Genomic DNA, 27,975 nt, shown 5'->3' on the forward strand with positions numbered 1-27,975 from the left:
TGCATTAAAAGGCAACTCCCTTAAAATCATAAAATGCAAATGAATAGAAGTATCATAAAAGTATAGATGGTGACAATATTAAAAGTATAAACAATTGTCTTGATCGATTTTAGGATTCCAAACTGGCCACGACCCAGCTATCATCACTTGCAGATTCTTGATTCTTGATGCTTGACAAGACCATGATCAGCTGCAAATCATTTAGCTAACTATAAACAAACATGATGAACAACTAGAGCATGTATAATGGTTCACCTTGTAGGATTTCACCAATTTTAATGGCACTTCCAGGTTCTTGCTTCTGTACATGGTCATGTTCATCTTCTGCACGATCAGCTTCAAAATTTAAGCAATTATATTCAGACATGATAAAAATCTATACCATAGTGTTTCATCTAGTTGGGTTTCACCTTTCTGAATTGTAATTGCTTGCTCTCGTTCCTGTACAGGATCATGCACATCTACCTTATGAGATAAGCTGCAAATATCAGCTATTTACAGCATTTTTGTGACTAGAAGCATGAAAGCATCTGAACATGGCACTAACTCCTTTTGAATCATCTCATCGTAGAAAATAAGTGCTCTCTGTATATCACCTCTATTGCAATATGCTGTGATCAATGAATTATACATGCAGCTAGTAGGGGTCAAACCTTTCCTCCCCAAAATGCCAATAAATTTCTCAGCTTCACTCATTTTTCCACATTTGCAAAGGTTTTGAACCAAGGACTTGTAGACCCCCACATTGAGCTCAAGACCCATATGCACCATCTCATAGTAAAGTGTAATGATTTTCTGAGAATCTCTAGTAGTCCCATAGCCATCAATTAGAATCAAATATATTTCCTGATCAGGGACAAGCCCCATGTTCAACAAAGATGTCAGAGTTTTGTTGGCTTCCTCAATATTTCCTACTATGCAAAGTGTCTTTATCATCTCATTGCAAGTGCCAAGACTGGGCAAAAATCCACCTTCAAGCATCTTTTCACTATATCTCAAGCACTGATTTGTCCACCCATTTCTTGATAGACCAATTATCAGATGATTATATGTCTCATCATATGGTTTTAGTCCTACTGAAACCATCTCTTCCATCATTTGAACAGCCTCTTCGATTCTTCCTTTTTGAGAATAAAATCCTATTAGACAAGTGTAAACAAATGAATTAGAGGTGCATCCCCTGTTGATCATTTCGCCCTTGGATTGAAGTGCGGAGTCTAGTTTGGACAGCATGCAATAGCTAGCTACAATCAAAGAGTATGCAATATCATCAAACATCATGTTTCTTTGCAACATTCTCTTCAAAAGTGTGATTGCTTCTTCCGCCCTGCCCTCCTCAATGATCCTAAAAGCCAGTGCAGTGTTCACAATAATGCTAGGGGCACATCTACTCCCGCGAATTCTATCCAAAACACTCACTAACTTTGGCAAAACCCCTTCCTTGAGCATCACATCAATCATAATTTCGGTCGTCGTTTGATTTGGGTATATTCTTCTTACCAACATATATTCAAATATCTTCCAAGCCAAGTTATTCTGATCAGATCTCTGTGAAATATGAAGCATTGTGTTAAAGCTAATTATATTCGCATCGAGCCCATGATCTCCCAAGTATTCGCAAGCATCAAACGCTTCACTGACCATTCTCTTCTTCGAATACACCTGCAGCAAAAGATCAAAAACACGATGTCCGGGAAAAACTGCTTCGTAAGTGCCAAGAAGCACCTCCACAATCGATGCATTTTTGGATGCAACTCTCTCTGTATACTTGCTGACTGCCGACTCTAGCAAAGCACGCGCATCGATAAGAAGACCAGAACGAACAAGGACATGAACAATGAAGCAATAAGATTGCAGGCCATGTTCGAAATGTTTGGTCTGGGAGCACCAATGGAAGAAAGTTAGCGCCTTTTTTGCATCAGTGGGCTCCTTGAGGTAAAGTATCACTCGCTCCACTTGGGGTTCGGTGAGTTGTACTGATCCGAAACTAGTGGTTAGGTTGTCAAAGCTCCAACCTTTGTTGTTCACATCGTTGATTACAGAGGAAAGATTGCAAAAGATTGGTTCGTTTTGCAGTTGTCGACAGTGGACTGATTCTGCATGGGAATTATTAGCAGAGAGGTGGAGAGATTGGTGACGAACGAGTATCAATTCACTGCCGAAGTAGCTGCTTGGATCATATTTTGAGACGAACATCAATTTTGCCCTATTGATCCAAAAAAAATATTTAACTTGGAAAGAAAAAAATGTTAAGCAGTTCAATTTGAATTCACAAGAGACAAGAAAGAAACAGTTTAAAAAATAGAATCAGAGTGCAGATTCAATGTAACAAAGAACAAAGAGTCCGAAGTCATTGCTTTGCAAACTCTTGGGATTAGTAGCAATGTGCAATCCAAAGACAAAATTTACTGATATATTCTAACAAGAAACTTAAAGAGTTTTAGGATAAGCTAACCTTATCTTCTTCAGCCTCTCAAGGTTATCCCTCAGATTCAAGTCCAAGACATTTGAAACAACCTGAGAATACCTGCCATCTTTGTAATCTTTCTTCCTGTTCAAGAACCAATCAGGAATCTTGAACTGGTGTGGGTTCGCAACAACCGTCATCAGATTCTCAAGTTCAGCAGCAGAAAGCTCGCCAGCCCTACAGAAAAGTAAAACTTACTAACGCAATGAAATAAACTCAAAAGACTACTCTGGAGCAGCTTCATTAAAGAATCTTTAGAAAGAAAAAACTTTTAGATCCTTTCACTGTGACAGAAAAGATGAACTTGCAAAGATATTTAAAGGAACGATAGGATCAACAACTTCCAATGATAGCAATCCATAGGAGAAAAAATGAAACAACCTTTTGCTCATCTCGACGTCGGCCTTCTTGTAAACAATATTGGCGAACCTGCGGCCAATACCTTTGATAGAGGTAAAGGCGAACATGCTCTTTTGCTTCCCATCAACGTTCGCGTTCAGAACACGAAAATATGCTGGAAATCCTCGTTGGCGATCAGCGACCGCCGAAAACAAAAAACCCCCTAGTTATTCGGAAGAAGGAAAAGGCAATTCCAGATGGAAACAACCGGGAGATCCATCGTAGAACTCACCATGGCGACAGCTAGGGTTCTAGTACGCTCTTCTTCTCGCAGTGAGCGGCGGCAAAGCAAAAAGTAAAACACTAGGAGCGATCGATCTATTCATTAGGGTAACTGGGTAAGAAGAGTTTGATTTTTTAATCATGCTTGTCATTGGATAAGAGGTCGTTTAACAAGTAGGTCCCACTCTTTTTTTTTCCATTTACATATGCTTTAAGGTGAGGTCGAAAGGGTCGAACACGCGTGCGGGTTGGAACCAGACAGAAATGACTCGGGTCGAATCGAATTGTAATCACCTTTTTTTTTTTTTTACATAATTCTTATTTGATTTGAGTTAATAAAAAAATCTAATTTTAATTTCTTATAAATCAAGCAAATTTTCTTTAAAAAACAAATTTATTTATCCTCGAGACTTATTTTGAAAAAACAATGAATTCATCCACAACATAGGAAAAAAGAAACTCAAGAGATTAGAATATTTGATGCAAATTAGTTCAATATTTTATTGAATTGAATCCAATTTGTATATCTCCACTAACCTATTCCATGAAAAACATGTATGAATACTTAAATTTTTTAAGGGCATGAAAATTTCATAAATAGTTCATATGAAAGGGTTTATAGCATATGCATTAAAAGGCAACTCCCCTAAAATGCAAGCGCATATAAGTATTCGAGGTCACAAAAGTATAGATGATGATAATATTAAAAGAAAAGGAAAACAATACTCATCAATCAATATTCAATTTAAGCCACAAAGATGTCTTTCTGAGAACCAAGAATTTGTCTCTGCACATAGTGATATAGAAAGAGAATACGCAGCAAGGACCCAGGAAGCTGTCTGTGCACAATCGCATTGTTATAACATGACAAGGTCTGCCGCCTAAAGAACAATTGCCTTGATGGATTTTAGAATTCCAAATTGACGGCGACCCAGCTATCATCGCTGAAGGGTAGAGCGATTCCACCTTCAGGTAAAACCATGTCAGCTTTGCGAGGATAAACTTGGACCCTATTGCACAGCATTGAGCGACTGCTTCCCGGCATGGGAAGTTCACTGTGTGCGCTTGTGAAGTTATGACGAGTGGAGCAGTCAGGACTGTAGGATGATGCTGAGCTACCAGATTCAGGGAGATCTTGTAGGGGTTGTTTTCCATTCTTACTAGCACTGATATGCCCTTGCTTCTCCACAGGATCATGCTCATCTGCCCATTATCAGATGAAAAAAAAAAAGGCAAATTGAAATTGGAATTTGATTAATATTGCAAGTGCAATGATTCACCTTGCAGAATTTCTTTAATTGTAATGGCACTTGCAGATTCTTGATTCTTGACATGACCAAGATCAGCTGCAAATCAATTAGCTAACTATAAACAAACATGATGAACAACTAGAGAATGTAAAATGGTCCAACAAACATGATGAACAACTAGAGAATGTAAAATGGTCCACCTTGCAGGATTTCGCTAATTTTAATTTCACTTCCAGATTCTTGCTTCTGTACATGGTTATGGTCATGTACATTGTCATGTTCATCTTCTGCCCCACCAACTTCAAAATTTTAGCAATTATAATCAGACTTGATAAAAATTCATACCATAGCGTTTAAGACTTCATTATGTATGCCAAAAGCAAAATTGTTATAGCTACTCATGAGTTGGATGGAAGATGGAGTATATGAATGAGGCTCAATTTATAAGCATTATATGTGGTTTTTATACATTATATAGTGCTCAGACCATGCATAGACAAGTATACTTAAATTGAAGAATAAGCTAAACAAGAAAATCATCTACACACCAATACAACCTGTCTTTGAAGAGTTTGTGTTGATTATTGGCACTAATGTTGAAGCAGCAGGTTCAGATTCCATATGCTCTTCCAATATTGAAGATAAATGGGAAGAAAATCTGCTCGACCTACCTGAAAGGTATTAAATAAAATTGATTTTTTAATTCAATATAGAATAGCTAGATAAAGAATCAAAATAACTTCAAAATCACTTGAGCTGATTGTCTAAACAATATATTCAATTCTCCATGAGTTAAACAAATTTCTAAAGTAAATTATAAAACAAAAATATTATTAAATAATCTCACACAACCCTTACCATCATATTTTGACAGAGGGTAATACTATTAAAATTTCTAATAAGACAGGAAAAAAGTAGTTTTAGGATAATATGGGTGGGGACGACTACCACCCATACTACCCCTACTGAGAAACCATAAAATATGACATATTTGAGGGGGAAAACCGTAACTTACTTTGGTAAAGATAAGAATATGCGATCTTTGCATTCTGCCTGTCTTTTGGTTTTCGCTGCATCTCCCTGAAATAATTTGCCTTTGATTTCAACAGTGGCAGAGAAAGTAGGAACATGACTTTCACCATATCTCGTTGTGTTATACTCTGGCATAGGCAACCCTTCTTTTTGGACTAATTCCTGCAATAGATTCTTATACATAATGCCATCATCCTGCAAAAGAAAAAAAAAACAAATTAATGAATCAGAGCCAATTATTAATTGTAAAAAAAATAATGCTTAAAAAGCTGAACCATTGCACCTGCTGATCACCAAACAATGACATCAAAGCAACTTTTGCAGCAGAATGTTCAGCTTCCTTAACAGTATGACAATATGATGTGCTCTCAAAAGTTTGCTCATCAACTTTAACAGTAGCTTTGAATTGAAGAGCATGACAAACATAGGTATATGTTGGTAGACATTTAGCTTGCTTCTGAAGATATATCTGAGGTTGGTTCTTGTATGAAACTTGATTGCCTTTCAACAAATTCAACAAAATGTCATTATTATAGCAGCTTATGGAAATACATGATAGAGTTACAAACAGAACTAACTTTAGATTATACTAATTCTCAAACCATATTTATTTGAAATTTAGGATTCTTTAAAGCACCTGAATTTCACATCTGTACACTGGGAAAAAATATTTTCCACTGAAGTAACAATATTAATTTCAATAAATAGTTAATTAATCATCTTCCATGATCCTATTTGCCATTAAGAAATATTTTGCTAATTATATATATATCTTAAAAGAGTCCATAATATTTGGAACAACCACTGCTCGGTGGCAATGATGATATATTGCAAGAAGATGTAAAGTTAAACCATATATAAGAAACTTGATGGAAAACTTTTGAGCAAACTTCCATCAGCTCTGAAAATTTCCAGCTCATAACAGTAAGATAAATCCCTTGCATGAGGAGGGCATAAATACCCCAACAAAAATACAAACTAAAAAAACACATTTTGTAAAATTTGTTTTATCCAATAAACAAAAGCAAAAAAATTAAAATAGAAATAACATGCCCAAAGTAGTCCAAGGCTAAGTTCTATTTGTGATTGTCCAGTCCAATTTCAAGAACGAAAACATGCCTGATGCAACAAGAATATCGTAACACAGAAAAGCTCAGACTTTAGACTCACCTTAGAGGGAAAATATTATTAAACTAAAAGATTAACAAATTCATGGGATCCTAATCCCATTTATAGACTTGGAATAAGATCAAATCGTCAAAGAAAAAGTCTGCTTTACCTCTAATATTTAAAAAGAACTTTTAAAGACTTTATTTTTTTAAAAAAAAAATACTAAAATGAACTTTTACCGCTCTTGAATATCAAAGAACATATAAAAATTTTTAATTCAACAATATCAAATTGAAAATAAAAATCTAAATTGATCTCCAAATTGAGTCCATGATTATATACTTCTCACCCAACTATTCAAAAAAAAGTCATATATCATAACTGGAATTGCTTGAAGGCATAAAAACTTTTCACATAGTTCTCAATGATAACTTGAAAGAATTTGAATAAAATAGCAGATCCTATAGTGTCAAAGAAAAGAGGTACTTAAGACACAAAAACTAATGATTTCATTGATCCAAACCAAGGTGAAGGGAAAAAAAGAGATGGTAACACACTCAAACATATAGCATCTTCTTCCCAAGTAAATTAGCATTCAAAATATTCCACCGAAAATAAAATTATCTAACTAGTTTAAAAACTATTTATCATAGAAATTTTGTCATCTAAGTTTTATGGTACAACTATATGGAATAGTTTCCTATGGAGACTTTCAAATGTGTAAATTTATAGGACAAATTGTCAATATTATACTAGCATAAGTAAATTATTAGAATATCACATGTAAATCACTGCATGACCATATACTTAGCATGCTTAATATGAACAGGTCTTACAAGTGCAGAGAACATTCTGAAGTCGGAATGTACAAGGAACAAACAGGCACACATCACAAAATTTCTCATCTCCATCTAGCAAGTAGGAATTTTATTTGTATGAAAATAAAGTTGCTCTTATTTACTTTGGTATATCAATTATCAAAATTTATCTGAAAAAGGATATAAATTGATAATAACATGGGCTACTAAAATTGTTTCCAAAAGCAGCATGTGCTATGCAAGGCTTTGCAGTATGCATATGTGATATGCACCATCATTATTTGATCAAAATAAAAGCAAAATTAATCTACCAATTATGTAGATATATAGCAATATGTGACCACATGTAGATCACATCTTAGATTGGATCAAGTAAATTCTTATCAAGCATAATCATCTTACAAGTTACAACCAATGGAATATGTTGGACAGGAAAAAAATAAATGATAAATGGTTGACTTTATGTAGCATCCCTGCAAATTTGAGTGAACAACAAAAAATCAAAAGAAACCTTGAGTACAAAAGGCCAAACAAGATCCATAATCCATTGGCTACAAAAAAGCGGAAGAAAGTGCAAATAACTAGTTGATTGATAATTTTAAGAAAATGTAACACCAAAAGGGGCAGATTATTCTATTGAGAAAACAACAAATAATGTTTTTTAAGCATAGAGGAATTAAAATCTTATTTTTCTGGTATTATTCATTAAGTTCTTGTATCTATTGTGTGATTGTTTAGATTAATTAAGTTCTTAAACATTGTTTAAATTATAAAAACTCCAAAAAAAATTGTCCATACAATTTTCAGTAACGCCCTATTCTGTATCGAGGTTATGATTATGTTGTGCTTGCGAGCAACCTACACACTATGTGTTGACCCTACTGCATACATCCAGATGTCTTTTCAAAATCTTGGCTATACAGTAAATTTATATCATGTCTCACTTAACAAGATCAATAAAAAAAAAAACTTTAGAGGATGTTTTGATATTATAAAGTTTATTTATTTTTTTTCAAATTGCATTAGAAAAATCTGCTGGGGCAACTAGAGCAACAATCCAAAGCTAGTAATCCACCATAAAAAGAGATATATGCATATGAAGATAAGCAGAGTACTAAATGGTGATTTGAAAAACTTGAATTAAGCAAATTATCGATAAAATGAAAGCAAACATGATGCCTGAAAGTTATAGCTAATTTACATACTCAGTCAATTTTAAGCCACTAAACTAGAAGATGCCTCTCTATGCTACGCTAGCTATACACAACGGAAACCTACACAAAACAAGAAAAAACAAGAGAAAAAAATGTTAGCAAAACTTAAAAAAAGGAAAAACTTCGATTTCAAATACAAAGATCAAATAGAAGAAATTTGATTTAAAATTCCGCCTCAAGCAATGCGCATATTCCATAGAACCATTTATGCTCGATCGGGCTTTGCCCGGCCAAGTGTGTATGAGCACGTGGGTACTCGCTTGGCCTTCGATCAGCCGGTAATGTACTAGAAATCATATATTAGGCTAAGTGTCTTTATGCTCGGGCGGGCTTTGCCCGACCGAGTATGTATGAACATATGGATGTTCTCTCGGCCTCTACTCGGCCTGTAATATATTAAAACTATACAAAAAGCTAAGTGCCTCTACGCTCGGTCGGGCTCTACCCGGCCGAGCGTGTATGAGCATATGGATACTCACTCGGCCTTCACTCGACTGGCTTTATACCTTTCCTATCCTTCTCGACCTTGACCCCTCCTTCATTTGCCAGACCGACCTATCATAACCCGTATCACGTTGCAATATGAAATGTGATTATTATTAGTAGTAGTAGTCGTTGTAGTAGTGTTTTATTTTTCTATTATAGCAAAAAGTGATTATATTTATCTCAGTTATCTTTCACAACCCGTCTCCAAGTTATATGAGGGGAGAAAAATCATGAGTCAGCTTATAGTCGACTGTCCAAGTGGATAAGGGATGGGAGGGTTTTTTCTCTGAGTGCATGTGTCCGATAAGAATTGAACTCTTACCCCATTATAATAATTCTATCACCCTCTAATCAATTGGGCATTCCATGGAGACATTGTTTTGTTCCCTTATAAATTATCACTTATTTATTTGTTTGCTTATGATTGAAAATTTATTTTAATGTCACCCATCTATCTTTCAAAAGACTGAATTTATCTTATATTTGCTCTAAAATATAAATTAAATATAAAAAAATGAATGGTACGAGAGTTGAAACACTTTTATTCATTCACCTATTGAAAAAATAATTGATGGACAGAGTTTAAATTCATCCACAAACAATTTTGACACATTTTTCATCCATCCAAAACCAGGTAAAATAATCTTTTCATACTTGATCAAAAAAAAAAATGACTACAAGAATAATGAACTTTGATTGTGAATCTCAATCTCAAACATAAAAAAAATGGGCATTGCGAGCTTGTAGCAGCGATACCAAGTGAGTCAAGGCCACACCACAAACTCACACTCATTCCGACTCACTGCAAACTCGCGATGACATTGTAGCTAACCTCTCCACGGTCTTTGCGAGCAGAAAGGCCATGCAAGTTCACAGTGACTCCATGAACTCATAGCAGTTGCTGAGAGGTTACGAGCTAGTGGTTGTTGCGAGTTCACGACATCATGGCCGCAAGCTCGAGCTCGTCTAGTTGGTCCCGGCTGACCGGGGATTTCTTTCCTTTCACATTTCTTTCTCCAGGATCTTGCTATATTTTAGACCACCAAACACGCATCCCCACAATGGATTATAAAAAAGATCCATCTCCTAGCACAATTCCATTAGCTAGAGATATCCATGGAAACTTTGAGTGAAAAGAGATAGCCAACATCACATTTGAAAGGAAAAGAGATGAACTTACTTTTGATTCTCTCTTCACACACGTCCAACAAGGTAGCTTAAATCTGCACAATCCTGAATGCATGGATCTGCTTATTATTGTTCGAATGCCCAAGCCAGCAATTTTCATTTTGGGAAAGTAAATGAATCAACAAACGGTTTGCCCCAAAGTCATAAAATGTTACAAGTGCAGATCTTGCTGCTAAATACAAACTCCCAAAGAAAATTCAAGCATGTTGGAAGTTTTGCCATCATAAATGCATGACTTGCTTAGTGTTCTTCAAGTCAAAAACCATGCACTAAACTAAAACATTCAAGAAGTCAAAAACCATGCACTGAATTGTCTTCATTCAAATGTATCTTCTTTTCAACATGCCCCAGTGGCTTCAAAACATTCAAGAAGTCAACCAACAATGAGCCTCATCTCAATGAGTGAACCAAAATTTGCAATGAATGGAAACAAGGCAGCCAAAATACTTGACCCATAAAGAATGAAGTTCATCATAAAGTATGAAGTTATAGTCATCAGCAGAGAAGGGTACTCAAGCATGAGTATGCAATTTTCATTTCCAAAAAACTTGAATAAGGACAGGCCATCTACTTCAACACACGGCAAGCTATCTTGCTCGTAACACAGTTAAGTTCTTTAATTTGCTAACAGAAAAGGTGTGCTAGAGCTGAAGAGCAAAAGCATGATGCATTATACTTGATTTCGTAGAATGTATGAGTCATTTTTTCTTATATTAATGCTCATATATACATATTGTTGGAGTATTATTCCCTGGAAAATAGTATTTTCATAACTCCTACTGAATGATATAGCCTAACTTCCTTAGATGCTATCCTTTCAAGCAAGTAAAAACTCCTCCCATCATAACCATCTCTCGAGGTGATCATGTCAAATTCTTCTAAATGTGTAGACCACTTACCAAACAAAATTCAGTCTCGAGAGTGCAATATAAACATCTAACCATTTGAATTTTGTTGAAATCTCACTGTTCAACTTCTAGCATTTTTTTTTTTAGGGCTAAAAGCATAAAAGCATCTGAACATGGCACCAACTCCATTTGAATCATCCAATAGAAAATAAGTGCTCTCTGTTTACCGCCTCTGTTACAATATGCTATGATCAATGAATTATACACACAATTAGTAGGGGTCAAACCTTTCCACCCCAAAATGCCAATAAATTTCTCAGCTTCACTCATTTGTCCACATTTGCAGAGGTTTTGAACCAAGGACTTATAAAACCTCACAGGGCTCAAGACCCATATGCACCATCTCATAGTAAAGTGTGATGATTTTCTGATAATCTCCAGTTGTTCCATAGCCATCAATTAGAATCAAGAATATTTCTTGATCAGGGACAAGCCCCATGTTCAACAAAGATGTCAGAGTTCTGTTGGTTTCCACGATACTATGTAGAGTGTCTTTATCATCTCATTGCAAGTGTCAAGACTGGGCAAAAATCCACCTTCAAGCATCTTTTCACTATATCTCAAGCACTAATTTGTCCATCCATTTCTCGACAGACCAATTATCAGATGATTATATGTCTCGTCATATGGTTTCAGTCTTATTGAGCTCATCTCTTCCATCATTTGAACACCCTCTTCGATTCTTTCTTCCTGAGAAAAAAATCCTATTAGACAAGTGTAAACATATGAATTCAAGCTGCATCCCTTGTTGATCATTTCTTCCTTGGATTGAAGTGTCGAGTCTAGTTTGCACAACTTGCAATAGCTAGTTACAATCAAAGAGTATGCAATATCATCAAACATCATGTTTCTTTGCAGCATTCTCTTCAAAAGAGTGATTGTTTCTTCAGCCCTATCCTCCTCAATGATCCCAAAAGCCAGTGTAGTATTCACAATAATGCCAGGGGCACATCTACTCCCATGAATTCTATCCAAAACACTCACTAACTTTGGCAAAACCCCTTCCTTGAGCATCACATCATTCATAACTTCAGTCGTTGTTTGGTTTTGGTATATTCTTCTTACAAACGTATATTCAAATATCTTCCAAGCCAAATTATTCTGATCAGATCTCTGTGAAACATGAAGCATTGTGTTAAAGCTAATTATATTAGCATCCAGCCCATGATCTCCCAAGTATCTGCAAGCATCAAACGCTTCATTAACCATTCTCTTCTTCAAATACACCTGCAGCAAAAGATCAAAAACACGATGTCCGGGAAAAACTGCTTCGTAAGTGCCGAGAAGCACCTCCACAATTGATGCATGTTTAGATGCAACTCTCTCTGTATACTTACTAACTGTCAACCCAGCAAAGCACGCACATCGATAAAAAGGCCGGAACGAATAAGGACATGAACAATTAAGTAATAAGATCGCAAGTCATGTTCGAAATGTTTAGTCTGGGAGCACCAGTGGGAGAAAGTTAGCGCCATTTTTGCGTCAATGGGTTCCTTGAGGTAAAGTATCACTCGCTCCACCAGGACTTCGGTGAGTTGTACTGATCTGAAGCCAACGGTTAGGCTGTCAAAGCTCTAACCTTTGCTTCTCACATTGTTGATTATAGAGGAAAGATTGCAAAAATTTGATTCTTTTTGCGGTTGTCAGCAATGGACTGAGTCTGCGTAGGAATCATTAGCAGGGAGGTGGAGAGCTTGGCGATGAGCGAGAACGAATTCACCGCCGAAGTAGTGATTTGGATCATATTTCGAGACAAGAGTTAGGGAGCAATGGAGACAGGCGGAGAGGTATCGAACTACCGTGGCTCGCATAGAAATGAACCTCGATGAGATGGAGAAGGGTCGAGATTCCGGACACCATATAAACCCTAATCCACCAACTCATTGTATCACCATGACCAATTCTAATGTAGTGTTTTTTTTCATGGGATGGAAATAGAGAAACAAAAATTCAAAAGGGTAAAAATGGAATACAATTTTCTTACACTTAGTTTCATGTGAAATAATGTTTTTACAATTAACGGACCGTTTTGTTTAAATTTGTGAATCGGAATAGTAATGAGATTGATTATGGGGTCAATAGGAATGAAAATCAAGATTATATTATCAGTGTTTGTTTCGAGTCAATATCAATAATGAGAATCAAATAAATTTTTAATTTTACCCTTAGTACTAATGAGTTCAAATTTATAATGAACAACAACAACTATTGTTGCTATTCAAAGGCAAAAAACCATTGATGTAACCAGCACACTGTTCACATTTCAAAAACGTGAATTGAATTTCATGATTACTGCTCACGTTTTGTTTCAAAACGTGAAGTTCACGTGTTGTTTCAAAACGTGAATGACTTTCTACGGAGACCAGAAGTTACCGACAGATTTCCTTGCATGAGCAACAGTACAAGAAGGAAGGAAGAGCCGGTGGCACATGTCGCGGCACAAGAATTTGGCCGACGTAAATAGATCCGACGCAGGGCTGTTCGGCAGGCGCAATCTCCAACAGTAGCAGCTTGGTCTTGGCACCTATTTGAGACAGCAACTTTAGCCGACTTCGAAGCGGCTGGTGGCTGGCGGGAGGGCCGCTGACTGGTGTCAGACGTTGGCCGGTGGAGTTGGGTGGCGGCGGTGAAAAAGGCAAAGCTCCTTTTCCTTTTTGTCGGCGGCAGAACCCACTATAGTTATTTTTGGTATTAAGAGAATATTTTATTAATGAAAATAAAGTAATCGATTGATTGAGAGATTGATATAGGAATGAGTGATTACCAAGTATAAGAATTCATTCCTTTATTCATATTTTTATTTATATAATTTAAATATTAACAATGATAATCATTTATTTTCATTCCTATTTTCCACCTTTATTTTCTTACCCCAAACGCCCCTTAATATTTTTTTTACTATTTAATTATTTTCTTTATAGACAAATATATAATTTAAAATGATAAAATAGACAATTTAATATTTCATTTACTTTTTCATCTTTACCTTTTATCTTTTACAATAAAATTTCTATTTTTTTCCTTACAACTTATCTCTTATTCAAAATATTTTTGTACGTAGGTTTTTTTTTTAAAGACAAAAGGACGAAGGAAACTTCTTATGTTAGACCTGTTATTAAGGTATTTAGCAATGCTTGATCTCGCATGACAAACTACATCAATTATCGATTGGCACAGATGAAATTTCTCATTTCACCAATGACACGAATTGCCATTCTCATTTCACCACTGATACGGGTTTTTATGAGTAAGTCTTTCAGGTGATGTGATAATTAAAGCTAAGAAGAGGGGGTGACGTCTAGACCCGATCGAGCATAAGGTTATGTATATATTCAGACGGGAAGGATCAGTCGGACGCTAAGATACTTAGCCTTATCTAAGATATAGCGTACGATTGGCCAGATGATAGCCATCGAATATAAATTTCTCTGTATATGCCCAAGCGAAAAGTATCGGTCGGGCCTAGAGGAGCTTAAATATATCAAGCTTTCAATATGTAAATGGTCAAGCAAAGGACGATCGAATGAAGGCTTCCATTCATATGCTCGGACGAATATAAATTCGTCTGGGCCTAAAGGCATTTAATCTTGTTTAGTCTATGAAATATGATCAGTAAAGCAAAGGCTGACTGAAGGCTTCCATGCGTATGCCCGGACAGATATAAATCCGGACGGGCCTAAAGGTGTTTAGCCTTTTCAAGCCTTCAATATATGAGTGATCGCGTGAAGACCGACTGAATATAAGGTTCTATGTATGTGCCCGGTCGGACTTAAAGGCGTCTAGTCTTATTAAGCCTGTATTATATGAATGGTCGGACAAAGACTGACCGAATAATGATATGCTAGGTCTAACGTATTCACTCGGTCAGGAAAGGCCAGATGGGCCTAAATAGGCTTAATCTGGTCAGGATTCCTGAATACGACTAGCGAGATAAAGGTTGGCTAAATATAATGTTCTTTATATGTATATATTCAAGTAGGCAATAACCGGTCAGGCTATCTACCACAGAAGGTTTCCAAATATATGACCAGTCATATTCTAAATATATGACCAGCCAGGTTATTTACCATAGAAGGTATTCTAAATATATAACCGGTCGGGTTATCTACCTCGTCGGGGTATCTGCAACAAAAGGTATCCCAAATATATGATTGACTGAGATACATGTAACAAAAGACTGGTTGAGATAGGTGACCGATCAAGATATGTTCAGTAGACAAGTGGTAGACAACATTAAGACAGCCTCACAAAGTTGTCGAGGAATATTCCCTCAAAGCCCCTTCATTGAGTAGTTACAATGACGTACTCTCGCAAGCACTTCATGAAGAACTCAACTCACAAATGACAAAGAAGGTACATCTAGGCACGAAGTTCAGGTTGTACTTTTCCCATCTCTTAATAAACTCTAACAAACTGGGGATAAACTCATGACTACGAAAGTTAAATAAGGTATTATAAAAGAGGGAATCCTCTCCGTTGGCCAGGTACGCAAACAGACTCAACCCTAACTCTCTGCATTTGAAGCTTTGTTTTCTGCTACTGTTATTCTTCCACTTGCAAGAGAGGAAACTAACTTAAGCGTCGGAGGGCCTAGCTAGGAATTCCCACCCCGATCTTAGGTCACTAACGCTTTGTTGATTCGTCTAAGTATGCGCAGGATCGTCGAGGAGTTCTTCCAGATCTCTAGAGGTTCATCGTCCTTGGAGCAACCACCTACCAAAACTAGCATACCATCTTCCAGCTTTCAGGCAGGATCAAATTTGGCATCGTGGGAATCTTCGCCTGAATCTAAAACTTTAAGATGGAAGAAGCTGGGAAACTTACTACTGTTACTTTAACACAAGAAGATATGGATCTACTCATCGAGGCCCGATTTCAAAGGGCGTTGCAACAACAACAAGCAAACACTGGTGATACTCTGCCACCGCCACAACCTGCAGCATCTGCAATAGTACATCACCGAGAGAGGCGCGCTCAAGAGGAGGATCCAGCTCGAGTACTTCCTGCACCTCTCTCCCCTCTCCGTTGTCCTAGGGCGTCATTTCATACACCGCTAGAACAAGTGGAGCCAGAGGATCTGCATCAGGGATCTTCTGGAGAAGGGCATGTTCGTAATAGGCACAGAGGAAAGGCCCCAGTGAGTGATAGTTCGCAGAGAAAACTGTCACCTTATTTTCTCAGTGAATATTAGAAGACCCGTTACCAAAACATTACCCAAATCTGAGCATCGGGAAGTGATCTGGTGTGGAAACATATCAAATTGGTAGGAGACGTCAACAAGATAGAACCCCAATGGAGAGAACCTTTTAAAGTGATACAAAAACTCACCTCGAGCTTTTATTATCTTGAAGAAGCTGAAGGTCGAAGACTAGATAGACCTTGGAATGCTAATCACTTACAATCTTACAGAATTTAACAAGTAGGCCTGTAACTTATCCGTGTATTTTATCCAACTTTTTCATACAATTAATGAAAAGTGCAGGTATAATGTTTATATACTCTCCCGAGCGAGTGAATTGATTCTCCCTCAATAGTTGATCGGCGATCTTAAAGGGTGACTGGGCAGGCTCTCTTAAGGGACGATCGGAGACATTTTAGGGCAATGCTAAATGGCCAAAATCTGGCCAGCTAGAATATACTTTTAAGATCATTATCAAGGGTATTTAAATAAAATTATCTCTCTCCATATTACTAATTAAGTACAACTTAAAATTGCTATTACAATCCATTTTCTAACTGGCCATATTTTAGTCAGCAAGATTTATTATTTTTCTATAAACCTAGTCCTAAGATTTTGATTTACTATTTTTCTATAAACCTAGTCCTAAGATTTTGAGACAAGTTTATAAAAAAATTATAAATCTACCTATGTATTAAGAGAGGAGTTATAATGAAAGATTTATAACATAAATCACATATTATAAAGTTTTCATTGAAGATGCTCTTAAATGAGGTCGGACACTGAGACGACTCATGTCAAATCGAAATTGAAGTTTTTTTTACACATTAAAATTTTATCGAATAAAAATTAAAAGACAGTCTTTTAACAAAAAAATAAAAAAATCTAATTATATATAAAAAAATTATTTATTTCATTTAAATTAAAATTATTATATATAAAATTTTATTATATGAAAATAATATCTATCAACTTATCAAAATTACTTAAACTTCATTAAACTTAATTGAAATTAATTATAATCATTTTAAAACAGCTATAACTTATATTAGCTACTTAGTTAAACAACTAGCCATTATAATACTAAAAGTGAAAATATTTTCAAAATAACAATATAACAAGACATCGTTTTATCTCTTTTAACTTTTGCCCATTCTTATTTGGTTTGAGATACTTAAAAAATAATAAAATTATAAATCAAGCATTTAAAAAAACAAATTAATTTATACTTGCGATTTATTTTGATGGCACAACGAATTATTGTCAAAATTTTATATTAACACTTAAGATACTAGGATATATTTGATGCAAATTAGTTCAATAAAAATATGGAACCCGAATCCAATTGTACATCGCACTAACTCTTATTCCATGAAAAACATGCAAGAATACTATAATTTCTTGAGGGCATGAAAAGTTCACAAACCGTGCATATGAAAGAGATGAAAGCGTCTACATCAAATGGCATCTCCCTTAAAATGCAAATGTATATTAGTATCACAAAAGTATAGATGATGACCATATTAAAATTATAGAACAATTGTCTTGATCGATTTTAGAATTCCATACTGACCGCTACCCAGCTATTATCACTAAAGGGTAGAGTGATTCCACCTTCAAGTAAAACCATGAGGATAAACTTGGACTCTATTGCACAGCAGTGAGAGACTACTTCCGCGCAAGGGAAGTTCGCTGTGTGCTTGTGAACTTATGACAACTGGAGCAGTCAGGACTGTAGGAATGATGTTGAGCTGCTAGATTCAGGGAGATCTTGTAGAGGTTGTTTTCTATTCTTACTAGCACTGATACGCTCTGCTTCTCCACAGGATCATGCTCATCTGGCCATGATCAGATGCTAAAAAAAAAAGGCAAATTGAAATAGGATTTTAATTAATATTGAAAGCGAATGATTCACCTTGCAGAATTTCTTTAATTGTAGTGACACTTGCAGGTTCTTGATTCTCGACATGGCCATGATCAGCTGTAGATCATTTAGCTAACTATAAACAAACATGATGAACACCTATGACCTGTAGCATGTATAATGGTTCGCCTTGTAGGATTTCTCCAATTTAAATGGCACTTCCAGGTTCTTGCTTCTGTGCATGGTCATGCGCATCCTATACACAATCAGCTTCAAAATTTTAGCATTTATAATCAAAATTGATAAAAAAAACCTTAACCGTAGTGTTTTAATCTAGTTGGGTTTGACCTTTCTGAATTGCAATTGCTGGCTCTCATTCCTGTACAGGATCATGCACATCTAACCTATGATAAGCTGTAAATTTCAGCTATTTACAGCATTTTCTTTGCTAGAAGCATTAAAGCATCTGAACATGGCACCAACTCCTTTTCAATCATCTTATCATAGAAAATAAGTGCTCTCTGTATACCACCTCTGTTACAGTATGCTGTGATCAATGAATTATACATGCAGCTTGTAGGGGTCAAATCTTTCCTCCCCAAAATGCCAATAAATTTCTCAGCTTCACTCAATTTTCCACATTTGCAGAGGTTTTGAACCAAGGACTTATAGACCCTCATACTGAGCTCAAGACCCATATGCACCATCTCATAGTAAAGTGTAATGATTTTCTGAGAATCCCCCATAGTTCCATAGCCATCAATTAGAATCAAATATATTTCCTGATCAGGGACAAGCCCCATGTTTAACAAAGATGTCAGAGTTCTGTTGGCTTCCTCAATATTTCCTGCTATGCAGAGTGTCTTTATCATCTCATTGCAAGTGCCAAGACCGGGCAAAAATCCACCTTCAGCATCTTTTCACTATATCTCAAGCACTGATTTGTCCACCCATTTCTCGACAGACCAATTATCAGATGATTATACGTCTCATCATATGGTTTCAGTTCTATTGACGCCATCTCATCCATCATTTGAACAGCCTCTTCGATTCTTTCTTCCTCAGAATAAAATCCTATTAGACAAGTGAAAACATATGAATTCAAGTTGCATCCCTTGTTGATCATTTCGTCCTTGGATTGAAGTGCCAAGTCCAGTTTGCACAACTTGCAATAGCTAGCTACAATCAAAGAGTATGCAATATCATCAAACATCATGTTTCTTTGTAGCATTCTCTTCAAAAGAGTGATTGCTTCTTCAGCCCTATCCTCCTCAATGATCCTAAAAGCCAGTGTAGTGTTCACAATAATGTCAGGGGCACATCTACTCCCACGAATTCTATCCAAAACACTCACTAACTTTGGCAAAACCCATTCCTTGAGCATCACATCAATCATAACTTCAATCGTTGTTTGGTTTGGGTATATTCTTCTTACAAACATATATTCAAATATCTTCCAAGCCAAATTATTCTGATCAGATCTCTGTGAAACATGAAGCATTGTGTTAAAGATAATTATATTAGCATCCAGCCCATGATCTCCCAAGTATCTGCAAGCATCAAACGCTTCATTGACCATTCTCTTCTTCAAATACACCTGCAGCAAAAGATCAAAGACACGATGTCCCGGAAAAACTGCTTCGTAAGTGCCAAGAAGCACCTCCACAATCGATGCATGTTTGGATGCAACTCTCTCTGTATACTTGCTGACTGCCGACTCCAGCAAAGCACGTGCATCGATAAGAAGGCTAGAACGAACAAGGACATGAACAATGAAGCAATAAGATCGCAGGCCATGTTCGAAATGTTTGGTCTGGGAGCACCAGTGGAAGAAAGTTAGCGCCTTTTTTGAGTCAATGGGTTCCTTGAGGGAAAGTATCACTCTCTCCACCAGGGGTTCGGTGAGTTGTTCTGATCTGAAACCAGCGGTTAGGCTGTCTAAGCTCCAACCTTTGTTGCTCACATCGTTGATTATAGAGGAAAGATTGCAAAAATTTGTTTCTTTTTGCGGTTGTCGGCAATGGCCTGAGTCTGCGTGGGAATAATTAGCAGGGAGGTGGAGAGATTGACGATGAACAAGTATCAATTCACTGCCGAAGTAGCTGCTTGGATCATATTTTGAGACGAACATCAATTTTGCCCTATTGATCCAAAAAATATTTAACTTGGAAAGAAAAAAAAATGTTAAGCAATTCAATTTGAATTCACAAGCGAAAAGAAAGAAACAGTTTAAAAAGTCAAATCAGAGTGCAGATTCAATGTAACAAAGAACAAAGAGTAGAGAGTCTGAAGTCATTGCTTTGTAAACTCTAGGGATTAGTAACAATGCGCAATCTAGAGACAAAATCTACTGAAATATTCTAACAAGAAACTTAAAGAGTTTTAGGATAAGCTAACCTTCTCTTCTTCAGCCTCTCAAGGTTATCCCCTAGCTTCATGCCCAAGGCATTGGAAACAACCTGAGAATACCTGCAATCTTTCTTCCTGTTCAAGAACCAATCAGGAATCCTGAACTGGCGTGGACTCGCAACAACTGTCATCATATTCTCAAGTTCAGCAGCAGAAAGCTCGCCAGTCCTACAGAAAAGTGAAACTTACTAGCGCAATTAAATAAATTCAGACGATTACTCTGGAGCAGCTTAATCAAAGAATATTTAGAAAGAAAAAACTTTTAGATCCTTTCACTGTAACAAAAAGATGAACTTGCAAAGATATTTAAAGGAACACTAGGATCAACAACCTCCAAGGATAGCAATCCATAGGAGAAAAAGAACAACCTTTTGTTCATGTCGACGTCGGCCTTCTTGCAAACAATATTGGCGAAGCGGCGGCCAATACCTTTGATAGAGGTAAAGGCGAACATGCTCTTCTGCTTCCCATCAACGTTCGTGTTCAGAACACGAAAATATGCTGGAAATCCTCGTTGGCGATCAGCGACTACCGAAAAAAAAAAATCAACTAATTACTCGGAAGAAGGAAAAGACAATTCAAGATCGAAACAACCGGGAGATCTATATTGGCGACGTTGGCCTTCTTGCAAACAATATTGGCGAAGCGGCGGCGACCAATACCTTTGACAGAGGTAAGGGCGAACATGCGATCTTCTGCTTCCCATCAACGTTCGTTCGTGCTCAGAACACGAAGAATATACTGGAAATGCTCGATGGCGACCAGCGACTGCAACAATAAAAATAAAAAATTCACTAATTACTCGAAAGAAGGAAAAGGTGGTTCAAGATCGAAACAACCTTTAGATCCATCGTATAACTCACCATGGTGTCAGCTAGGGTTCTACGCTCTTCTTCTCGCTCTGAGCGGCGCAAAGCAAAGAGCGAAAAACTAGGAACCAACGATCTATTCATTGGGATAAGAAGAGTTTGATTTCTTAATCTTGTTTTTCATTGGCTAAGAGTTGGTGTAACAAGTAGGTCCCACGTTTTCCCATTTACAGTCCATACAGTGCCTTGTCAGCCTTACACAATTCTTATTTGATTTAAGTTAATTAGAAAATAAAATTCGAATTTAAATTTCTTAAAAATCAAGCAAAATTTCAAAAAACGAATTAATTTATGCTCGAAATTTATTTTGAAGGCACAGTAAATTCATTCACACCATAGTAAAAAAGAAACTCAAGAGATTAGGATATTTGATGCAAATTTGTTCAATAAATTGAATCCAATTGATATCTCCACTAAAAACATGCATGAATACTGTAATTTCTTAAGGGCATGTAAATATCATAAATTCTAAAAACAAAAAAACAAATGAAACCATCCCTGACTGTCTCTAGACCACACTGTTAGGAAGAAATAAATCAGAAAATCAAAACAAAATCATCATGTCAGGAGTATATATGCCGGCTTCACCAGTACTAAACGGTTCAATTTTGCAAATCTACCAGTGGTGACATATGGTGACAGGCTCTGCTATACTCTGAACTCTGAAGGCAAGAAAATTTCATAAATAGTTCATATGAAAGGGTTCATAGCATATGCATTAAAAGGCGACTCCAAAATGCAAACGCATAGAAGTATTCGTGGGCACAAAAGCATAGATGATAATATTAAAAGAAAAAGGAAAACAATACTCGTCAAAATCAATTCAAGCCACAAACCATGTGTAATAAAATGTCTTTCTACGAACCAAGGAATCTGTCTCTGCACATACTGATATGGAAAGAGCATACGTAGCAATGACCCACGAAGCTGTCTGTGCCCTATCGCATTGTTATAACATGACAAGGTCTGCTGCCTAAAGAACAATTGCCTTGATGGATTTTAGAAGTCCAAACTGACGGCGACCCAGCTATCATCGCTGAAGGGTAGAATGGTTCCACCTTCAGGCAAAACCATGTCAGCTTTGCGAGGATAAACTTGGACCCTATTGCACAGCATTGAGCGACTGCTTCCCGGCATGGGAAGTTCACTGTGTGCGCTTGTGAATTTATGACGAGTGGAGCAGTCAGGACTGTAGGATGATGCTGAGCTGCCAGATTCAGGGAGATCTTGTAGGGGTTGTTTTCCATTCTTACTAGCACTGATATGCCCTTGCTTCTCCACAGGATCATGCTCATCTACCCACGATCAGATGCAAAAAAAAAAAAAGGCAAATTGAAATTGGAAATTGATTAATATTGCAAGTGCAATGATTCACCTTGCAGAATTTCTTTAATTGTAATGGCACTTGCAGATTCTTGATTCTTGACATGGCCAAGATCAGCTGCAAATCAATTAGCTAACTATAAACAAACATGATGAACAACTAGAGAATGTAAAATGGTCCACCTTGCAGGATTTCGCTAATTTTAATTTCACTTCCAGGTTCTTGCTTCTGTACATGGGCATGGTCATGGTCATGTTCATCTTCTGCACCATCATCTTCAAAATTTTAGCAATTATAATCAGACTTGATAAAAATCCATACCATAGCGTTTAAGACTTCATTATGTATGCCAAAAGCAAAATTGTTATAGCTACTCATGAGTTGGATGGAAGATGGAGTATATGAATGAGGCTCAATTTATAAGCATTATATGTGGTTTTTATACATTATATAGTGCTCAGACCATGCATAGACAAGTATACTTAAGTTGAAGAATAAGCTAAACAAGAAAATCATCTACACACCAATACAACCTGTCTTTGAAGAGTTTGTGTTGATTATTGGCACTAATGTTGAAGCAGCAGGTTCAGATTCCATATGCTCTTCCAATATTGAAGATAAATGGGAAGAAAATCTGCTTGACCTACCTGAAAGGTATTAAATAAAACTGTTTTTTTAATTCCATATAGAATAGCTAGATAAAGAATCAAACTAACTTCAAAATCACTTGAGCTGATTGTCTAAACAATATATACAATTCTCCATGAGTTAAACAAATTTCTAAAGTAAATTATAAAACAAAAAAAATTATTAAATAATCTCACACAACCCTTACCATCATATTTTGACAGGGGGTAATACTATTAAAGTTTCTAACAAGACAGGAAAAAAGTAGTTTTAGGATAGTATGGGTGGGGATGACTACCATCCATACTACCCCTACTGAGAAACCATAAAATGACATATTTGAGGGGGAAAACCGTAACTTACTTTGGTAAAGATAAGAATATGCGATCTTTGCAGCATTCGTTTCTGCCTGTCTCTTGGTTTTCGCTGCATCTCCCTGAAATAATTTGCCTTTGATTTCAACAGTGGCAGAGAAAGTAGGAACATGACTTTCACCATATCTCGTTGTGTTATACTCTGGCATAGGCAACCCTTCTTTTTGTACTAATTCCTGCAATAGATTCTTGTACATAATGCCATCATCCTGCAAAAGAAAAAAAAAAACAAATTAATGAATCAGAGCCAATTGTCGATTGTAAAAAAAAATAATGCTTAAAAAGCTGAACCCTTGCACCTGCTGATCACCAAACAATGACATCAAAGCAACTTTTGCAGCAGAATGTTCAGCTTCCTTGACAGTATGACAATATGATGTGCTCTCAAAAGTTTGCTCATCAACTTTAACAGTAGCTTTGAATTGAAGAGCATGACAAACATAGGTATATGTTGGTAGACATTTAGCTTGCTTCTGAAGATATATCTGAAGTTGGTTCTTGTATGAAACTTGATTGCCTTTCAACAAATTCAACAAAATGTCATTATTATAGCAGCTTGTGGAAATACATGATAGAGTTACAAACAGAACTAACTTTAGATTATACTAATTCTCAAACCATATTTATTTGAAATTTAGGATTCTTTAAAGCACCTGAATTTCACATCTGTACACTGGGAAAAAATATTTTCCACTGAAGTAACAATATTAATTTCAATAAATAGTTAATTAATCATCTTCCATGATCCTATTTGGCATTAAGAAATATTTTGCTAATTATATATATATCTTAAAAGAGTCCATAATATTTGGAACAACCACTGCTCGGTGGCAATGATGATATATTGCAAGAAGATGTAAAGTTAAACCATATATAAGAAACTTGATGGAAAACTTTTGAGCAAACTTCCATCAGCTCTGAAAATTTCCAGCTCAAAACAGTAAGATAAATCTCTTGCATGAGGAGGGCATAAATACCCCAACAAAAATACAAACTAAAAAAACACATTTTGTAAAATTTGTTTTATCCAATAAACAAAAGCAAAAAAATTAAAATAGAAATAACATGCCCAAAGTAGTCCAAGGCTAAGTTCTATTTGTGATTGTCCAGTCCAATTTCAAGAACGAAAACATGCCTGATGCAACAAGAATATCGTAACACAGAAAAGCTCAGACTTTAGACTCACCTTAGAGGGAAAATATTATTAAACTAAAAGATTAACAAATTCATGGGATCCTAATCCCATTTATAGACTTGGAATAAGATCAAATCGTCAAAGAAAAAGTCTGCTTTACCTCTAATATTTAAAAAGAACTTTTAAAGGCTTTATTTTTTTTTTTTGAAAAAAACTAAACGAACTTTTACCGCTCTTGAATATCAAAGAACATATAAAATTTTTTAATTCAACAATATCAAATTGAAAATAAAAATCTAAATTGATCTCCAAATTGAGTCCATGATTATATACTTCTCACCCAACTATTCAAAAAAAAGTCATATATCATAACTGGAATTGCTTGAAGGCATAAAAACTTTTCACATAGTTCTCAATGATAACTTGAAAGAATTTGAATAAAATAGCAAATCCTATAGTGTCAAAGAAAAGAGGTACCTAAGACACAAAAACTAATGATTTCATTGATCCAAACCAAGGTGAAGGGAAAAAATGAGATGGTAACACACTCAAACATATAGCATCTTCTTCCCAAGTAAATTAGCATTCAAAATATTCCACCGAAAATAAAATTATCTAACTAGTTTAAAAACTATTTATCATAGAAATTTTGTCATCTAAGTTTTATGGTACAATTATATGGAATAGTTTCCTATGGAGACTTTCAAATGTTTAAATTTATAGGACAAATTGTCAATATTATACTAGCATAAGTAAATTATTAGAATATCACATGTAAATCACTGCATGGCCATATACTTAGCATGCTTAATATGAACAGGTCTTACAAGTGCAGAGAACATTCTGAAGTCGGAATGTACAAGGAACAAACAGGCACACATCACAAAATTTCTCATCTCCATCTAGCAAGTAGGAATTTTATTTGTATGAAAATAAAGTTGCTCTTATTTACTTTGGTATATCAATTATCAAAATTTATCTGAAAAAGGATATAAATTGATAATAACATGGGCTACTAAAATTGTTTCCAAAAGCAGCATGTGCTATGCAAGGCTTTGCAGTATGCATATGTGATATGCACCATCATTATTTGATCAAAATAAAAGCAAAATTAATCTACCAATTATGTAGATATATAGCAATATGTGACCACATGTAGATCACATCTTAGATTGGATCAAGTAAATTCTTATCAAGCATAATCATCTTACAAGTTACAACCAATGGAATATGTTGGACAGGAAAAAAATAAATGATAAATGGTTGACTTTATGTAGCATCCCTGCAAATTTGAGTGAACAACAAAAAATCAAAAGAAACCTTGAGTACAAAAGGCCAAACAAGATCCATAATCCATTGGCTACAAAAAAGCGGAAGAAAGTGCAAATAACTAGTTGATTGATAATTTTAAGAAAATGTAACACCAAAAGGGGCAGATTATTCTATTGAGAAAACAACAAATAATGTTTTTTAAGCATAGAGGAATTAAAATCTTATTTTTCTGGTATTATTCATTAAGTTCTTGTATCTATTGTGTGATTGTTTAGATTAATTAAGTTCTTAAACATTGTTTAAATTATAAAAACTCCAAAAAAAATTGTCCATACAATTTTCAGCGACACCCTATTCTGTATCGAGGTTATGATTATGTTGTGCTTGCGAGCAACCTACACACTATGTGTTGACCCTACTGCACACATCCAGATGTCTTTTCAAAATCTTGGCTATACAGTAAATTTATATCATGTCTCACTTAACAAGATCAATAAAAAAAAAAACTTTAGAGGATGTTTTGATATTATAAAGTTTATTTATTTATTTTCGAATTGCATTAGAAAAATCTGCTGGGGCAACTAGAGCAACAATCCAAAGCTAGTAATCCACCATAAAAAGAGATATATGCATATGAAGATAAGCAGAGTACTAAATGGTGATTTGAAAAACTTGAATTAAGCAAATTATCGATAAAATGAAAGCTAACATGATGCCTGAAAGTTATAGCTAATTTACATACTCAGTCAATTTTAAGCCACTAAACTAGAAGATGCCTCTCTATGCTACGCTAGCTATACACAACGGAAACCTACACAAAACAAGAAAAAACAAGAGAAAAAAATGTTAGCAAAACTTAAAAAATGGAAAAACTTCGATTTCAAATACAAAGATCAAATAGAAGAAATTTGATTTAAAATTCCGCCTCAAGCAATGCGCATATTCCATAGAACCATTAATCAACCGAGCTTCCCCGTCGAAAAAGCACTCCCAGACGCAAAATACAAGATACAAGAATAGAAAAGCTCACCAAGATCTATAGGAAGGGCCGGTGCAGGGGTTGGAGGCGGTGGTAAGTCCACGGGCGGCGACTGCGGGACCACGTCAGAGAGCTGCTCGAAAGCGACCAGCGCGGCCTTGTTCTGAGCTTCCTTGGATGTCCGGGAGAGATCGGGGGAGTGGAACGAGGAGCCGTTGACGGTGACGGTAGCGCTAAAGCGGAAATTGTGGGCAGGGCCGTCATGTGAGGTGGCGTACTCCGGAAGCGACCATTGCTGGCGCTGGCAGAGCTCCTGGAGCCGGCTCTTGTGCATATCCGGGACGATTCCCGATTGCGATCGGCGACGAGGAGAGGAAAATGGGTGGGGGAAGTGAATCGAAAGTCAAAGTAGCGGTGGAATGGAAAGGGTAAAGGGAGGGTTTTGGTGGAGTGCAACCGGCAGTGTAGGCCGCGCGACCCGAGGAGACTGATGGGACGGTTACATTTACTAAATAAACCCGATAATAAAATAAAATTGGGCAGAGAGTCTTCACGAGTTCATATTATTTTCGTGTTTAGAGAATAAAAAACTTCGACGTTCCAAGTTGTCAATTCCATTTTCGTCTCGTGAATAGATGTCATGTTGTACAGAAGTTTATACACTAGTTTAATAATATATATATATATATATATATATTTGAATAAAAATTAAGACTGAGATATATTTTATCATAATATTTTTAATGATAAAAGCTCTAAATAAATTTTGTTAGGATCCTATTATATGACATTAATAATATGAAAGTTCATTAAAAATATTTTCAATGATTAAAACTCTAAATAAATTTT

General features: G+C 36.0%; 2 protein-coding genes across 20 annotated transcripts; both read right to left on the minus strand.

Moving 5' to 3' along the window:
* LOC122052444 (pentatricopeptide repeat-containing protein At1g66345, mitochondrial-like) lies at positions 1 to 22,418 on the minus strand. Of its 13 annotated transcripts, none has more exons than XM_042613958.1 (9): positions 21,410 to 22,021; positions 21,209 to 21,314; positions 20,915 to 21,074; positions 20,535 to 20,714; positions 18,486 to 20,278; positions 18,189 to 18,393; positions 17,888 to 18,085; positions 8,504 to 8,572; positions 5,785 to 5,871 (listed from the first exon to the last, which is right to left on the minus strand). In XM_042613958.1, exons 2-5 carry the CDS (start codon positions 21,231 to 21,233, stop codon positions 19,006 to 19,008), a joined length of 1,638 nt encoding a protein of 545 aa, XP_042469892.1. In that variant the 5' UTR covers positions 21,234 to 21,314; positions 21,410 to 22,021; the 3' UTR covers positions 5,785 to 5,871; positions 8,504 to 8,572; positions 17,888 to 18,085; positions 18,189 to 18,393; positions 18,486 to 19,005. The 13 variants fall into 13 exon arrangements, with proteins under 13 accessions (XP_042469880.1, XP_042469883.1, XP_042469893.1 ...); XM_042613954.1 differs by having other exon boundaries at positions 17,888 to 18,111; XM_042613956.1 differs by having other exon boundaries at positions 17,888 to 18,128.
* Positions 22,175 to 27,617, minus strand: LOC122052446 (double-stranded RNA-binding protein 1-like). 7 transcript variants are annotated; one of them, XM_042613961.1, is made up of 7 exons: positions 27,178 to 27,617; positions 24,040 to 24,257; positions 23,730 to 23,949; positions 23,273 to 23,386; positions 22,922 to 23,014; positions 22,791 to 22,856; positions 22,175 to 22,710 (listed from the first exon to the last, which is right to left on the minus strand). In XM_042613961.1, the coding sequence occupies exons 1-7, from the start codon at positions 27,458 to 27,460 to the stop codon at positions 22,415 to 22,417; spliced, it is 1,290 nt and encodes a 429-aa protein (XP_042469895.1). In that variant the 5' UTR covers positions 27,461 to 27,617; the 3' UTR covers positions 22,175 to 22,414. The 7 variants fall into 7 exon arrangements, with proteins under 7 accessions (XP_042469895.1, XP_042469896.1, XP_042469894.1 ...); XM_042613962.1 differs by having other exon boundaries at positions 22,922 to 23,002; positions 23,264 to 23,386; XM_042613960.1 differs by having other exon boundaries at positions 23,264 to 23,386.
* Between the last annotated feature and the right edge of the window lie 358 nt (positions 27,618 to 27,975).

This window comes from Zingiber officinale, chromosome 3A (genome assembly GCF_018446385.1).
Source record: "Zingiber officinale cultivar Zhangliang chromosome 3A, Zo_v1.1, whole genome shotgun sequence".
Taxonomy (NCBI): Eukaryota; Viridiplantae; Streptophyta; class Magnoliopsida; order Zingiberales; family Zingiberaceae; genus Zingiber; species Zingiber officinale.